This window comes from Myotis yumanensis, unplaced genomic scaffold (assembly GCF_028538775.1).
Source record: "Myotis yumanensis isolate MYYU_CA2020_CCGP unplaced genomic scaffold, mMyoYum1.0.hap1 SCAF_3, whole genome shotgun sequence".
Lineage (NCBI taxonomy): Eukaryota > Metazoa > Chordata > Mammalia > Chiroptera > Vespertilionidae > Myotis > Myotis yumanensis.
Window position 1 is genome coordinate 122,217,421 of NW_027223754.1, and position 18,088 is coordinate 122,235,508.

At 46.9% G+C, this 18,088-nt stretch overlaps 1 protein-coding gene across 1 annotated transcript in view; it reads left to right on the forward strand.

The window, feature by feature from the left end:
• The window catches only part of TEAD4 (TEA domain transcription factor 4), a 78,269-nt gene that overhangs the window by 32,883 nt on the left and 27,298 nt on the right, over positions 1-18,088 (forward strand). The window contains exon 4 of the mRNA XM_070409535.1: positions 4,877-5,131. Coding sequence (XP_070265636.1) covers positions 4,877-5,131 — 255 coding nt within the window. The remainder of the gene's footprint in view (positions 1-4,876; positions 5,132-18,088) is intronic.

Sequence of the window (18,088 nt, forward strand, 5' to 3'; positions counted from 1 at the left end):
CTGGGACCTTTCAGTCTGCAGACCGATGCTCTATCCACTGAGCCAAACTGGTTAGGGCAATGTCTTTATTTTATTTGAATTTATTCTGGTTAGGGTTCAGTATAGTTCCTGGATTGGAGAATTCATGTATTTTCATTAATTCTGGACAATTTCCTATCATTATTATTTCAAATGTTATTTTACTTCATTTTCTATACTTTCTTTCTGGAATGCTAATTGGAGGTATGTTGAACTGCATTTTTATTCTCCTTGCTTTTTATAATCATTTACAAATAATATATCTCTGAATAGTGTCCTCAGATCTATCTTTCAGGTTGTTAATTTTTCCTGTAGCTGTATCTAATTTGCTGTTAATCTCAGTCATTGAGTTTTTAATTTTAGTGACTAAAATATTTATTTCTAAACGTTTTATTTTGTCCTTTTTCCAGTCTACTTTGCATTTTTTGATAGTGTCTAATTCTTATATTTCCAATTTTTTAAGTCAATAAGTATTTTAAACACAATTAATAGAATAATATTTAATCTGATATTTTAATTATCTGTAGTTCTTGGGGATCTAATTTTGATCCTGGTGGATTATTTCTTCTTATATGTTGTAGTTATGGATTTTGAGACCCTCGTTAGCAAAGCATTACCTTTGGTAATTCTCCCCAGTCTGGGTTAAAATTGTTTTTTCAGAGATTTTTCAGCTTGAGACCACTGTTTATTTTGTGAATTGGCTGGGAGTTCCTGAGTGATATAAAATTTAAATCTCAAATCCACTTACCGGTAGGCCTTTTGTTACAAATTCTTAGGCATGACCTTTGTTTTTTATACCTAGCTCAGGCCAAGAAAATCTTCCCTGTCATATTTTGTTGGGATTCTATCTTTTCAGTAAAGATGAGGTATAGTTCCCAGTTCCAACCTCCTTGTATCTCTCAGGTCTAAGGTCTCATCTCTGAGTAACCATTAAAACCCAGTGGCCTTATTACTAAGATTAGCCTCATGCCCTGCCTCCTATTGCTACTATAGTAATAGCTCATCTGCTTATTTCTATAGTTTAGCATTTTTTCATTTTGGGCTGCTGGAGTTTACTTTCCTCTGAAGTTAGCCATGTATTTAAAAGTGTACTGTTGCCCAGCTTGTGTGACTCAGTGGTTGAGCATTGACCTATGGACCAGGAGGTCACAGTTCAATTCCCAGTTGGGGCACATGCCTTGGTTTTGGTCCCTAGTAGGGGGGGACGTGAAAGAGGAGGCAGCTGATCACTGATTCTCTATAATCATTGATGTTTCTATCTCTCTCTCCCTCTCCCTTCCTTTCTGAAATCAATAATAAAAATATATTTTTAAAAGTAAAAAATAAATAAATAAAATGGCTGTTGTTAAAATATAAATAAAAAAGTATTTGTTATATTTGTCATTTCTAAGTTCCATCTCTTTTAAGAACTTTGTTTTGGAAGATATAGAAAAAGAGTTCCGGGTCATGATAGCATCAAGACAAGAATTTCAGGTGGAGAATAAGCTAGTTTTTTTCCAGATCAGGTGACCCTCTTGGACACACTTTGAGGAAAATGATTTTAACAGCCACAGAGAGAAAGCCAACTTTAATTATGCTAAAATTAAAGTTGGCACCTCATGTTGTGGTGACCCCCAACATGATGAGGATGTGAGGGCAGAGATCAAGACCCAGCTGATCTGTTGACTTGTTATATAACCTTGGGCAAGTCTTTAGGCATTTCTGGGCCTCAGTGTCCTCATCTGCAAGTTGAGCGATTGGGTTAGGTTTCCCCTGGGGTTCCTGTTTTTTTAAAATATATTTTATTGATTTTTTACAGAGAGGAAGGGAGAGGGATAGAGAGTTAGAAATATCGATGAGAGAGAAACATCGATCAGCTGCCTCCTGCACATCTCCCACTGGGGATGTGCCCACAACCAAGGTACATGCCCTTGACTGGAATCGAACCCGGGACCTTTCAGTCCGCAGGCCAACGCTCCATCCACTGAGCCAAACTGGTTTCGGCTGGGGTTCCTGTTTTAATTTCAATGGTTTAACCTCTTTCTGACTTCAGGCCTGGGCCAGCAGTCTAAGTTCCTTGGAACCTCTACTCTCTCCCAGGGTATGCCTCCCAATAACCGCCCCCGCCCAACACACACACATTGTGCTCCTCCCTTTCCTTCACTGGATGGTGACCACACTGACCCTCATACCCACCTCTCTGTGAAGAAATGTTCGGCTAACACAGTGGTTCTTAACCTGTGGGTCGTGACCCCTTTGGGGGTTGAACGACCCTTTCACAGGGGTTGCCTAAGACCATTGGAAAACACATATATAATTACATATTGGTTTTGTGATTAATCACTATGCTTTAATTATGTTCAATTTGTAACAATGAAAATACATCCTGCATATCAGATATTTACATTACAATTCATAACAGTAGCAAAATTACAGTTATGAAGTAGCAATGAAAATAATTTTATGGTTGGGGGTCACCACAACATGAGGAACTGTATTAAAGGGTCGCGGCATTAGGAAGGTTGAGAACCACTGGGCTAATATGTCTGAGTTGGGGGTGAGAGACTTCAAGCATGAGGGATGCTCTGGGAAGGTCTTATCTGTGAGGATCCTGGATGGAAGTGGGTTGGAACTCGGGTCTTCAGACTCCTACCCCTGAGTTCGGGCTGCTGGGCTACACTGGTCCTCATGGCTAACAGGGGAGGGAGAAAGGGGTGATCTGTGTGATGGGGAGAGACCCTCCTTTGCAGATGTGCTCAGTGGCTGGGGGCTCAGGGAGGGCCATGGGAGGTAAATGGTACCCACCTGGTACTCATAATCTAAAAACTTCCTTAATATTACTAGTATGTCCTGCTCCTTCCCGAATCCCTGAGAACTGTGTCCAGAAGTTTATAGCTTGGACAGTTGGTGCCAAGGTCAGTGAATTTGTCTTACACTGATGGCAAGGGCAGGGATGTGTTGTCAGCTTCTGGAGACACCAGTAAGTTAACTTGCCAGAGCCCCAACATGTGAGAATCCACCAGGGCCAAAAGCTTTCTTTAAAAACAGCCAGGCTTGGCTGGTGTGGCTGAGTGGTTAGAGTGTTAACTCATGCACTGAAGGGTTGAGGGTTTGATTCCCAGGCAAAGGCATGTACCTGGGTTGCAGGTTCGATCCTCCGGCCCTGTCGGGGCACGTGCAGGAGGCAACCAGTTGATGTGTCTTTCTCATATCAATGTTTCTCTATCCTCCTCTCTCTCTCCCTCCCTCCCTTCCATTTTCTCTAAAAATCAATGGAAAAAAAATATCCTCTGGTGGGGATTAACCGAAAATAAAAACTAAAAACAGACAAAGCTGGATGTCATAAAGAAAGTGAGCTGCATTTTATTTTACATACTTTTTAAATTAACTTTAAAGTTTTAATTGTGGTAAAACACATAACGTTTATCATATTAACCATTTTTAAGTCTATAGCTCAGTGGTGTTAAATGTATATTCACATTGTTGTGCAACAGATCTCCAGAACATTTTTTCTTGTAAAACTGAAACTCTATACCAGTGATGGCGAACCTATGACACGCGTGTCAGAGGTGACACGCAAACTCATTTTTTTGGTTGATTTTTCTTTGTTAAATGGCATTTAAACATATAAAATAAATATCAAAAATATAAGTCTTTGTTTTACTATGGTTGCAAATATCAAAAAATTTCTATATGTGACACGGCACCAGGGTTAAGTTAGGGTTTTCCAAAATGCTGACATGCCGAGCTCAAAAGGTTCGCCATCACTGCTCTATACTCATGAACATCAACTCTCCTTTCCTCCTCTCCCCAGCCCCTGGCAACCACCATGCTACTTTCCGTCTCTATGGATTTGGCTACTCTAGATACTCCATATAAGTGGACGAGTATTTGTCTTTTTGTGGCTGACTTATTTCACTTAGCATGATGTCCTCAAGGCTCATCCATGTTGTGGCATGTGACAGAATTTTCTTCCTTTTTAAGGCTGAATAATATTCCATTGTATGTCTATGTCACATTTTGTTCATCCATTATCCACCTGTGGATACTTGGGTTGCTTCCACCTCTTGGGTATTGTGAATAATGCTGCTATAAACATGAGTGTACAAATATCTCTTCAGGACCCTGCTTTCAGTTCTTTCAGATATATATATACCTAGAAGAGGGATTGCTGGATCACATGATAGTTCTATTTTTAATTTTTTGAGGACCCTCGATATTGTCTCCCACAGGCTGTACCATTTGATATTCCTGTCAGCAGCACACAGTGTTTGTTTTGTTTTTAAATATATTTTTATTGATTTCAGAGAGAAAGGAAGAGGGAGAGAGAAAGATAGAAATATCAATGATGAGAGAGAGTCATTGATTGGTTGCCTCCTGCACCCACTTCCCTACCCCGCACCAGGAATCAAGCCCACAACCCAGGCATGTACCCTCACTGGGTATCAAACTGTAACCTCCTGGTTCATAGGTCAACATTCAACCACTGAGCCATACCGGCGGGGCAGCATAGTGTTTTTCATCCTTTTTGTCCATTATTGATTTAATGCCAGGCCATCCTTGTCTCCTACTTCCCAGCCCTGTCTGGGTTCTTGGAGCTGCGATTAGAGAGTGCCCAGGTCATTGTGCTCATGTGACAGGTAGGAAGCTGAGGTCTACAGAGGGGAGGTGACCTGCCTGATCCTAGGCCTCTGATCGTCCTAGACCTTGCATTTTACTCTTTGTCTCCTAGAATCCCTGGCCTTTTCCCTCCAAGTTCCTGTGTGGTGAGTGGCCTGTCAAGGAAGAGCAGCTGGTCGTGGGCCTGGCACTCCCTGGGTACCCCCGTCCCATGGTCCACCTAGTTCTTCCACCAATGCTGTGGTTTCTGCCCAAACAGGTCCAACAGGCGCTCCTCCAAGCGGAGCCTTGGAGGGCAAGGCCGGCACCATTACCTCCAACGAGTGGAGCTCTCCTAACTCCCCTGAGGGGAGCAACGTCTCTGGGGGCAGTCAGGCATTGGACAAGCCCATTGACAATGATGCGGAGGGTGTTTGGAGCCCGGACATCGAGCAGAGCTTCCAGGAGGCCCTGGCCATCTACCCACCCTGTGGCCGGCGCAAGATCATTCTGTCGGATGAGGGCAAGATGTACGGTAAGGACCCTGTGGGGTGGGGCAGCAGGCCCCTGGCCTCATGGTCCAGCTCTGGAAGTAGAATCTAGGCAAGGGGTGAGGCGCCGCAACCTTGGGATCCCCTCCAATGAGGGAGGGGGATGATCTTTTGGGGCTTCTAACGGGTGGACACTGCTTTCTTCTGAGCTGGGTCTCAAGGGATGGGAGGGCATCTAAGGAGAAGCCTTTCAGTGTGTGAGGAGCTGGGGTAGTGGGAGACTTGGGAAAGGAGTAAAATACTGGAAACATCCCACAAGCCATCCCTCGGGCAAATGCCTGATCTCCCAGCTCCCCACCTTGGCTGTGAAGGGTGGTCATGGAGGTGGTTCCTGGACTCATTCCCTCCTTCATGAGCCTTCTGTGTTCCAGGTGTGGTGGGCAGATCTAGTCCCTGCTCACAATATGGTGGGTGAGGCGTGGCCACACATGTAGCTGACAACCAGGCAGGCGGAGTGGGTCAGGAGGGAATCCAGCAGAGCACTGAAGACCTTCCTCAGGAAAGGTCCCTTCCGCTGGGAGGCATCTAGGAAGGCTCGGTCTTCCTGAGCGCCTGAGGATGCGGAATGTACAGATATAGAAACTCTGTCCAGCAGCCACGTGGGATTGATTTTGGATGGAAGAAAGGGTATTTGGGAAAGTAAAACAACAACTGAGCAGCTGTTGGAAGGCCCAAGTCAGGCTTTCATTCCCATTGGAAAGCTCCCAGGGCCCTCAGCTTGAAGCACTGGAGCTGAGAGGGTCTCCGGAACTGGCCAAAGCCCCTGAGAACAGAGGGCTGACCCTGTCTTCCAACAAGCTGGCTCTAGTCCAGGAGCCCACCCTGGGGGTTTCCACCCAGGTTCTCCCTTCTCAGCACAGATCCCCCGTGGGGCTGCTGTGTTTGTCTCCTAGGGGTGCTGTAAGAAATTACCACAAATGAGTGGCTTAAAACAACAGTTCAGGAGGCCAGACGTGTGAAATCCAGGTGTCCTTGGGCGGGTTCCTTTTGAGGGTCTGAGGGAGAATGTGCTCCATGCCTCTCTCCTGGCTTCTGGTACTTGCTGGCAATCCTTGCTGTTCCGTGGCTGTTGGCTGCATCACTCCCACCTCTGACTCGGTTGTCACATGGCCGTGCTCCTTCTGTGTCTGTCTCTGTATCTTCTCATATTCTTATAAGGGCACCAGTCCTTGGACCGGGGCTCACCCTAATCCAGTATGACTTCATCTTAACTAATTACATCTGTGAAGACCCTATTTCCTAATAAGGTCACATTCTGAGGTTCTCAGTGGACAAGAATTTTGGGGGGACACTATTCAACTTAATTCAACTGACTAAACTCAAATCTGGTTGTTTACTGGCCCAGGGAGTCATGGAGCTCTCACAGCCCCTTCTACTCTATGCTTTAACCTTCCCTACAAGGCCAAATTGAGGTCTTCTCTTTCTTTTGCTTATTTGGAAGCAAGCTCCTTTTGAGCTAGACTCTAGGTCTGCTCCGCAGTCACCAGTAAACTGCTCATGTCTTCTTTTTAATTGATTGGCTGCCTCCTGCATGCCCCCCACCAGGGACAGAGCCCACAACCTGGGCCTGTGCCCTTGACCAGAATCAAACCCGGGACCCTTCAGTCCGCAGGCCGATGCTTTATCCACTGAGCCAATCGGCTAGGGCTACTCATCTCTTCTTACCAGTCCATCATCATGGCTATGCTTCGTTCCCACAGTCTCTCTTACTTTTGTGGGCACCCATGCCCTGGGTCAGCCCCCTGTACCACTCCTACTCTAACCATTTCCTTTTTTGATTATTGCTTCTTACTTTTGGCACCTGTGGAAGTTCATGGAAGTGAGAGCTGATATGTAGGGAGCACCTGTTGGGTGCCAGTTGTCGGATTGGGTGCTTTCCATAGGTCACTCCCATGGAGCTGGTGAGAAACAGAGGCTCTGGGACCCTAGGCTCTTTCCACTCCTTTGGTGGAGAGTGGGATGGTATTGATCATGAGCTGAGGTGAGAAGGGGTAAGGGGTGGGCAGCGGGGGGGGGGGGGGGGGGTTAGTTTAGCTGGAGAGCTGTCAGGGTCCCTGGATGGAAAGCCATGACTTGTGCATAGGACTCTTCGCAGGATACGTCTTTGTGCTTTAAAAGGACAAATTGTTTGGCAAACAAGCTGAGGGGAAGGCCCATGGAGGTAGCGGAATGTGGCAGAATCAGCAGACGTTTATTTATTTGAGTGCTACGGTGCACCAGACTCTGGGTGCTGAGCTGTTTTTTTGTGTGTGTGGCAATAAGTATATAATATTTGCCTTTTTAACCATTAGTGTACAGTTCAGTGGAATGAAGTACATCCCCATTGTGCAACCATCACCACCATCTACCTCCAGAACTTTATTATCGTCCCCCCTGAACCTCTGTATCCATTAAATATTAACTCCTCACTCACCCCTTTCCCCAGCCCTGGCAGCCCCACCACTCTGCTTTCTTTCTCTGTGGATATGACTGCTTTAGGTAGCTCATATAGGAGGAATCATACAGTGTTTGTCTTTTTGTGTCTGGCTTGTTTTACTTACTAACATTCCGTTGTATGGACAGACCACGTTTTGTTGATCCATTCATCTGATGATGGACATTTGGGTGGATCTTAGTTTTATTTAGTTTTTATGGGTAGATGTTTCTATTCTCACTTTACCTGTAAGAGAATTGGGTTAAGAGACTTTATATTCAGTCTCCAGATGGTGGTGACTGGGCCAGGGTTTAGTAAAGTCAAGTCTGTGGACTTCAGACAGGCCTTGGGTTAGAATTGTTTGGCAGGAGGAGAGCTGTTGAGAAGGGGGGTGGCGGTGGAGCAGGATGAAAAGGGTGTTTGGCAAACTGTCCTGGCCATGTTGGTGCCCCCTATGCAGAAAGACCAGGAGGCCACAGGGTGGGGGGATGGCACAGAGATTAACCTGGGAGGAGGAGAGAGCCCAGGAGATTAGTTATGCTAAGACAGGAGCACTCGGTGGCCTCTAATATCAATTATCCCTTTGGTGTTTTCAAGGGAAGGAGGAATTATAAACTTTGCTTGCAGATGCAGAGGGAAGCTCAGAGAGGCCAGAGTTTATCCCGGAGTCTCTGAGGTAGTAAGCGAGAGAGCCAGGGCTAGAGCCCAGTTCTCCTGCCTCCTCATATAGTGCTCCCCTATTGCCCTGAGTGGCTTTTGTGAGCTGTACAAAGCCTCCCACCTGCTCCTGTCTTCTTCCCTGCCTAGCTTTCTGCTTAGCCCAGCCCCAGCCCCAGGTGGGTCAGGCTCTGGGCACGGGCTGGAGGCTGCTTGGCAATGTTGCTGACTCACCCAGCCCCCACAGCACCTGTCCTACGTGAGTACAGATCCTGCTGGGGTCCAGACGTGGGCTTATCTTCATCTCTTCTTACCTGGCATGAGGTCTGGGCCAAGGAAGGACTGCGCAGGGAGTTGGTGGAGGGGCTCCCGTCCATCTGGGAGGTATATATAGCTCTGAGCTCAGGCCCAGTGTGTGGGATGGACCCCAGGGAGGCAGAGGCAGAGGGCCAAGCTGCCAAGCTGACTCAAACATCTCACTGAGTCTGCTCTCCTCCGTCTTCTCATCTCCCTTCGTGGATCCTCCTGTGCCCGAGCCCCTGAGAGCCCTGGTCTTTCTTTTTCTTTTTCTTTTTTTAAAAAAATATTTCTTTATTGATTTCAGAGAGGAAGAGAGAGGGAGAGAGAGACAGAAACATCAATGAGAGAGAATCATTGATTGGCTGCCTCCTGCACACCCCGTACTGGGGATTGAGCCCACAACCTGGGCATGTGCCCTTGGCCAGAATTGAACCCGGGACCCTCAGTCCGCAGGCCAGCGGAGAGCCCTGGTCTTTTTTTTTTTTTTTTTTTTTTTCGCTTAAAGTATTACAAAGGGTATTACATAAGTGTCCTTTTTTCCCCCCGTCCTTGACAAGCCCCTGCCCTCCCTTACCCCCCAGTGTCTTATGTCCATTAGTTATGGTTATATGGGTGCATACAAGTCCTTCGGTTGATCTCTTAATCCCCCCTCTCCTCCCCCCCAACCCTCCCTGGCCTTCCCACTGCAGTTTGACAATCAGTTTGAGGCAGCTCTGCCTCTGTATCTATTATTGTTCAAAAGTTTGTAATGGTCTTTATTATCCATGAATGAGTGAGATCATGTGGTATTTTTCCTTCATTGACTGGCTTGTTTCACTTAGCATAATGCTCTCCAGTTCCATCCATGCTGTTGCAAATGGTAGGAGTTCCTTCTTTTTAACAGCAGCATAGTATTCCACCGTGTAGATGTACCACAGTTTTCTAATCCATTCATCTACTGATGGGCACTTAGGCTGTTTCCAGATCTTAGCTATGGTGAATTGTGCTGCTATGAACATCTGGGTACATATATCCTTTCTGATTGGTGTTTCTGGTTTCTTGGGATATATTCCTAGAAGTGGGATCACAGGGTCAAATGGGAGTTCCATTTCCAATTTTTTGAGGAACCTCCATACTGCCTTCCATAGTGGCTGCACCAGTCTGCATTCCCACCAGCAGTGCACAAGTGTTCCTTTTTCTCCACATCCTCTCCAGCACTTGTCGTTTGTTGATTTGTTGATGATGGAGAGCCCTGGTCTTTACATTCACCCACATCTAGAGGCCATCCGCTGTTTTCCAGGTGGCGGCCGGTGGGGCACGGGGTGGGAGCTGAGAACAGGCAGCAGGAAGAAGGCTCGGCAGAAGGACAAACTGACTCTAGAGTGCTCAGACGAAGGTTCTAGACCTGCCAACTCTGAGGACAGGAGAAGGCCTGCTCTCAGCCCTGGTCCTGTGCGCCCAGAGAAGCACACTGTCAATGGCCAGGCAGACATGCAGATGCCATGCACAGCCGCAGGAGAGATTAACGCCTGTTATTTCTGAGCCCAGCCTCCCACACTTGTGGACCGGCTTCCAGGCCAGGGCTGCTAGCCCTCTCCTATTCACGGCTGCTTTCATTTTTGCCCTGTCACTGTGTAACCCTTGCCCTGGCACTGACACACGCTGGTCATTCTGACTGCCTTCAGCCAGGCCTTGGCCTCTGGCCCCATGGGCAGGTGTGGGGAGGTGAGCATGGGGCAACTTCTTTCCTCCATCTGCCCTCACACTCTGCCTTTCCCTCTCCAACAGCTCTGCCCTGGCCCTGCTGTCTTGCTTTCTCCCTCCTGCTTGCAAGAGCCTGTGGCTGGCTCTGTCTTCCTCTGCATTCCTTTTTGCCCCCCAATGCCTCTTGCCCTCCTGGCGGTTGCTCTTAAATCTTTCTGCCTCTCTTCTCTCTCCGTATGTCTCTTTGCTTCTCTTCTCCTTGCTTTCTCCTTTGTTTGACCAGGTGCCTGTGGCCTAGACTGCCCATTCCTGTTAGCAGTCAGTCAGTTAACACTTGCCCACCACTCTGAACCAGGCTTGGGCTGAGGTCTGTGGTCTAAACGATTTCATAGTTTAAGGGGAGAGGCAGGAGAAACATCTTTGGAAAGTAAATTAATGACACTTACATTGCACTACAATGCAATGCATTGCACACATGTCCTCTGACAGACATTACGTTACATTACATTTAACGGTACTAGCCATTAAACCAAAGGGAATTTTAATGGAAGGAAGTGGCACTTGAGCTGGTAGAGGAGGGAGGTGTGTGCTCAGACAGAAGGGAATGAGCATTGGCCCAGAGACGGGACTTTGCATGGTGATTTTGGGAGAGCTGGACAAAGCACTGTGATAATGGACTACCAGAGGGGAAGGGAATCCTCATTTTGGATGTGTTACACAGCTAATGAGAGGTAGAGTAGGGACTGGACCCAATTGGGGCTCTTGTCATTGTGACGATAGGACGCAGGTCCAGGGAGCCGCAGCCGAGCTTCTCCCCTACCCACCTCCTCGCCACGTTCCTTGAATCCTTCCCTCCCCTTTGCTTGGTCACCTTCGGTTTCCAGCTCCTTCCATGCTCTCCTTTCTCTGGCTTAGAACCTGGACCTATGCTTCTGGAGGCGTGATGATGTGAGCTGAGCTGCCAATTCGCTCTCTGTTCCAGTAGCCAGTGTGACCGTGGGCAAGGTGTTCACAGCACCAGTTTCCTCATTGGTAAAATGGGGATGATAATGATGCTACCTTTTGGGGTGTATATTTATTTATTTTATTGTGGGGAAAATATACGTTACATAAATTTCACCATTTTAATCATTTTTAAGTTCAGTGGCATTAAATACATTTACATTGTGGAGCTGCCATCACCACCATCTGTCTCCAGCACTCTTTCATGCTCCCCAACAGAAACTCCACACCTAATTAAACACTAAATCCCCTTTCCCTTCTCCTCCAGCCCGGTAACTTCTTCTTCTCTCTTTTTAAAATATATTTTTATTGATTTCAGAGAGGAAGGGAGAGGGAGAGAGAGAGAGAAGCATCAGTGATGAGACATGTTTGATCGGCTGCCTCCTGCACGCCCCCTACTGGGGATCAAACCCGGGACTGTTCTGGCAGCAGGCTGACGCTCAATCCACTGAGCCAAACCGGCTAGGGCAGCCCGGTAACTTCTGTTCGATTTTCTGTTTATGAATTTGACTATTCTAGGTACTTTATAGAAGTAGAATTGTGCAGTATTTGTCCTTTTGTGTTGGACTTATTTCACTTAGCACAATATTTTCAAGATTCATCTGTGTTGTAGCGTATGTCTATTCTTTATCATATTCTCTGTTGTAAGGATATACCACATTTTGCGTATCTGTTTTCCTGTTGATGGACACTTGGGTGTTTCTACCTTTTGGCTGTTGTGAATACTGTTGCAATGAACATAGGTGTACAGGTATCTGAGTTTCTGCATTCAGTTCTTTTGGGGATATACCTAGAGGTGGAATTGCTGGATCGTGTGCTAATTCTTTAATTTTTTTGAGGAACTGCCACACTATCTTCCACAGTGGCTGCACCATTGTACATTCTACCAGCAATGCAGAAGGGTTCCAATTTCTGCACATCCTTGTCAACACTTATTATTTTCCATTTTTTTAAAGAGTCATCCTTGTGGGCATGAAGTGGTGCCTCATGGTTTTGATTTGCATTTCCCTAATGATTAGTGATGCTGAGGTTCTTCTCACATGCTTATTGGAAGAAGACACTACCTTTTAGAGCTGCTCCTGGGAGGAGAACACAGAAGAGGTGCCCAGTGAACGGTACTTGGGTATAGAGCTGACTGGGACATGTCTGCCCTCAGGAGCTCACATTTGATTGAGGGAGTCAGACAAGAGCTCAGTGACTTTGGACAAGTACTGTGAAAAAGGTGCAGACCCCATGACCAGGGCTTGGAGGCAGGAGTGGGCACACCCACTTGGAGGCGGGGGAACCCAGGAAGTTTCTTGGGCTGGTTGCCTTGAAGCCTGGGTAAGATTTCACCAGGAGCCTCAGAGCCCTCCAGGGACAATGGTGGTACTAGCTCAGATGTCAGGCCTAATCACTGCCTTCTCAGGCTTCAGGCACAAGTTTCTCCACAAATAGCCTCCTCATCCTGCAGGTGTTTATGGCTTCAGCTGATCCCTGGACATAGGGATTGGGCTGGTAGTGGAGGAAGGGCCAGCCTCCTCCCCGTCCTAGTCTGCAGAGGTGAGATGGAGAGCTCATTGGGTGATGAGGCTCCTGCCCTCAAGTTCTCAGCCCATTCCAGTTTTGAAGACAAATAACATCAGTTATAACAGGACCTTATTAACTATATGAACAGTAATCGCTTTCTTTACTGACCTTCTGCTAAGTGGCAGGCGCTTTACTTACTTTATGCCATTTAATATGTTTGTGGCAAGGGAGGGCTGATATAGAAAGGGAGTCAGTACAGAGGAAAAGAGATACAGAAATGACTGAGACAGGATTTTGCACGTGGGATAGCAATTTTAGTGGTAATATATGGCTGAGGAAAAGCCTGGGGTGGTTGGCAGGGTGTGTGGGGAAGGTTGGGAGAAGGTGGTGGTGACCTGTGGATCCTACATTGGGAACACCCTACCGTCAGCTTTTGAGGAGGCCAAGGCTCCCTTCTCCATCGGCAGTCCTCACCCCGGTAGGGTGGGGCCATGGATGTGAGCTGGGGATTGTTGGACACATGTCCTCTGACAGACGGACCGGAGTCTGGTGGCTGTCCTTCCTAGCCCCACCCAGGTCTTCTCTGGGGTTGGCCAAAGCCACCTGCCACATTGCAATGCCCAGCTGCCCAACTGGCCTCCACCAAGGTCCAGGCTGGCCTCCTGCTGCCCCAGCATGTGTTCTCACCCACCAGAGGGGACAAGGCCCGGGGTCTTACGTCTAGTGGCAGAGCTGGGTCAGGATACAGGTGTCTTTCCCTCCCACTGACACCTGGATTTTCTACTAGTTTCTGACTGTCCTTGCTCTTCTTGGCTGCCTTCACTGTGGTTTCAGGGCTCTCCCTCTGGGTACATGCTCCCTACTTCTCTCTGCCTCTACCCCTGACTCTCTGGGCTTCTTGATGTCTACATTACTTAGAGCCCATTGGCTTCCATCAGCTCTGGGTACCACACTCCATGAAAGAGTGACAATAGGTGGGCAGGCTCTTGGGCCTGGGTCAGGGCGAGGGGCAGTCAGACATCACCAAGGACTGACTTCATGCAGAGACCCAGAGAATTGGGGTTCGGTACAGAGAGGAGGAACAGAATGGTGTCTTGCAGAGGAAGCTACCATCCCAGCCAAGGGCGGGCATCCATAGGAAAAAACAGTCATTGTGGAATAGTTGTGAAGTCTTAGAAATGGTTATTTTGTGGCCCCTGGAACCCTAAGAAACTGTGACATTGAATAAATCACATTCTCTCTATGGGCTTCAGTTTATTCTTCCTTGGGCTAGACAGACCGTCTGGGGTCACCTGGTCCAGCCCCTGCTCCTGCGAGAGATAGACCTCGATCCCATGTTAAATAGAAGTAATGCTGTGCAGTAGTTAAGAGACAGACTCTGGAACCAGACTGCATGGGTTTGAATCTCAAACACATGCTGGTCTGTGACCTTGAACAAGTTCCGCACCTCAGGTTCCCTGCCTGTAAAGGGAAGGTGACAGTACCAGCTGCATAAAGCTATTGTAAAGATTGAAAGGGCAAGTGCAAATAAAGCTGTTAGAGTATGCATTCTTTGTTTGCACACGTACCTGGCACATGTCAGTGCTCAATACGTGTTCATTATTGTTACTGTTATTACAAGGGTGAGAGGAACTAAGCTTGGATTAGATGTCACCTGGCCTGGAGGCAGTAGAAGGGCTGGGTTGACCTCTGGAGGAACTCTGATTGCAGGAAGGAAGCTGTTTGGTCCCTCTTGGCTCAGTATACCCACAGAAACCCAGCACTTCAATCCCACCCAGGAGGGAATTCTCAACTGCTAGCATTACTTCCAACAAGTAGCATGAGACTGGATAGAAGCGGTCTGAGATGAGCCTGCAAGGGAGCAGAGAGTGCAGCTCCAGAGAAAGGGAGGGAAGAAACACAATCTGAAACATTCACAGCCAGCTCAGCCAGACTTAGACCCCTTGTGTTTGGCTCCTTGGCCCCACTGCTGACCTCTTTCCCAGGGTCAGGGTGGCCTGTCGGGTAGTAGAGCTCCTGAATGCTGCTCTGAGGGCAGAGGTAGTTGTGGGGTTGAGTGGGACTCCGTCTTCATGTTCTAGGGCTCCTTGCACAGGAGGCGGGTCATCTGGGATGTCTGGAGGAAGGGTCTCAGCCCCTGTGAAGGGCATGGGCTCCTCAGCTGCAGAGGAGACACCTCTGGGCGGACCTGGAGTTCCCATTCACTGAGCATCTTCTCTGTGCAAGGCTCTGTGTCACTTGCAGTGGCTGAGCCAGGGCTCACACCCAGGCAGTCAGTCCTAGACCTGCTGGTGGGTGGTCTGGGTGAGATTTTCTGACCTGTTTCCTCTTCTGGCAAACAGGTATAATTGCGTGCCTTTTTGTAGGGAAGAGATGGATTTTCTATGAAGTTAAATGAGGCTCATGCTTGCATGGGCCTCTTCCAAATCCCTAAACTACTTTTAACTTGTAAAGTAGTTTTATTGACGTATAGTGGATGTACACTAAACTATACATATTTAAAGTGGACAGTTTGATAAGTTTTGACAGATGTATACACCTGTGAAGCCATCAGCACCATCAAGAGAGTGAACATCTCCATCTTAACCTAAAGTGATCTTAACTTAATTTTGTATTTGTATTTTAAATTCTTTTTTCTCAAAGAGAGCCTTCCAATTTTTAGATTGGATTTGCTCCTATATAGACAGACTCAACTGAGACCAGAGTAAGAAAGCACTTTCAAAGTTCTGTCTGGCTAATCAGAAGTACAGTGGAACCTCAGCTCTCAAACTTAATTCATTCCAGAAGGCTGTTTGAGAAGTGATTTGTTCAAAAACCAAATCATTTTTTCCCATTAGAAATAATGTAAATTAATCTGTCCCAGACCCCCAAATGATTCCCTGTTTTAGCCTTTCTTATATACAATATATGTGTAATGTACTGTTTAATCTATAAATAAACACTTCTTTTCTTAAATTTACTGAATCACCCCCTATTAGCCTTAAAAGAATCACGTTCAGCACTTGGACCTGGGGTGGGGGTGGGGGGCACCTTTCAGGTCAGCATGCAGCATCTTTGCTTGCTCAGAAATGGCTCTCACTAGCTAACTGCTTTTCCTTTATCCAAATCAACAACAGTTTTTCTACCTTTTCAACTGCCTGTGATCATTGTTTCTTTCACACACTTAGCAACATTAGCATTCTTGATGGCCTCTTTATGTTTTAAAATTGTGCTAATAGTTGATTTCTCCAGCAACTAAAGCATTCTCTCATTTGCTTGTTGCCTGAGAGATGCTTTTTGTTGTATAGGCATTAGAGAAATGAGGCTTGACTATAAAGGGTTATTTCATTTATTTAACTCGCACCTTTCCCTTAGAAGCTAAAGCACTTTATGGGGCATCTAACCAACATCTCATCATCCTTCCCTTGTCATTCATTTAACAAATATTTATTGGGAGCCTACTATGCAGGCAGTTTCTAGGTGTAGAGCAAGCACATCAAACTCAAAAGTTAACATGGGCCAAATAAACAAGGTTTAAGTTTATGTGGATCGCAAAAAAAAAAAAAAGCTTCAATTTTCATAGAAACATAGATTTATTTCGATAGAGACATGCTGAGTACAAAGGGCTGAAATAAATGAGTAATCATTAACAAAATAATAGAACATTTTAATAAAAATATTTTTTCTTGAACATTAACTTACTAGATAATGAATAACTGCACAAATTAATAAGCATAATGCAAATAAACCTATTTTTCTTGTTCTCCGAAAGCAAAATATTTCCTGTTACTCACACCAAACAAGTCAGTACAAAACTAATGACACGGCAATCAGCTGCTAAGATGTTCGCTGCTAGTATTAGTGGAGAGAAATGGTGTGTCTGTGCATAAGGGAAATGAATGCAACAGGATTATAGTAATCAGTCATGAGCAAACATTGTAGTTCGTTATTAATAACTAGAGGCTTGGTGCACGAAATTCATGCGGGGGGGGGGGGGGGGAGTGTTTCCCTCACACCAGCCTGCACCCTCTCCAATCTGGGACCCCAATCCAGGACTGCTGGCTCCTAACAGCTCACCTGCCTGCCTGATCACCCCCTAACCACTCCCCTGCCAGCCTGATCGATGCCTAAATGCTCCCCTGCCAGCCCGATTGCCCCTAAATGCCCTCCCCTGCCTGCCTGGTCACCCCTAACTGCCCTCCCCTACAGGCCTGGTTGCCCCCAACTTCCCTCCCCTGGAGGCCTGGTTGCCCCCAACTGTCATCCCCTGCAGGCCTGGTTCCCCCCAACTGCCCTCCCCTGCAGGCCTGGTCCCTCCCAACTGCCCTCCCCTGCCAGCCATCTTTGACCAGATGTGTGCAGCCATCTTGTGTGTTGGAGTGATGATCAATTTGCATATTACCACTTTATTACTTAGGATTATGTATAACAGGATATTGTAAAAATTAAGTTATGGACTTTTTATTAAAATGTTTCTTACATATTGTTATATTGGCTGGGCTGCGAGTTTGACCTGGTTGGTGTAGACCAGGGGTGGGCAAACTTTTTGACTCGAGGGCCACAATGGGTTCTTAAACTGGACCGGAGGGCCGGAACAAAAGCATGGATGGAGTGTTTGTGTGAACTAATATAAATTCAAAGTAAACATCATTACATAAAAGGGTACGGTCTTTTTTTTTTTTGGTTTTATTCATTTCAAACGGGCCGGGCCGTAGTTTGCCCACGGTTGGTGTAGACTCTAATATATAAATAAGTAAATAAACAGACAAAAGTCCCTGTTCTAGGAGCTTTCCTCCCATGGGAGTGGGGATGGACAGTGCTCTAAATGAGTATATCGATCACGTGGTATGTTAGAAGGTGCTATGGAGATAAGTGAAACCTGGAGCATAAAGGGTGAGCAGGAGGTGATCTCAGCTTTCAGTGGGGTGTTCAGGGAAGGTGTCCCCAAGACAGTGGCATCTGAGCAAAGAAGCCATCAAGGACATGTGGGTCTCTGGGACAGAGCACAGGATGCACAAAAGCCCTGAGGTGGGAGTAGGCCTGGCATGTTGTAGGAATAGCGAGGAGACCCGATGGTGGGTGGCATGAGATCAGAGAGGGGCTGAGCTGGGGACCAGGTGGACACATCGTGTGGGGGCTTCCAGGACATTGTAGGGGCTTAAACACTTTTAATCTGTGGGACATGGTAAGCCATTGGAGGGTGTTTGAGCCTCAGGATCCCTGGCCACTGTGTTGAGAATAGACTGGGATCAGGGCATTCAGGTAGAAGGCTTTCATCACAGTCCATGCCAGAAAGTGGGCAAGAGGGCGGGAGTGGGGGGTTCTGGACCAGGCAGGGTGAGGTATGAGGAGTGGCTGGATTCTAGATACAGTTATCTTCAGAGAGAGCCTTCCTGAT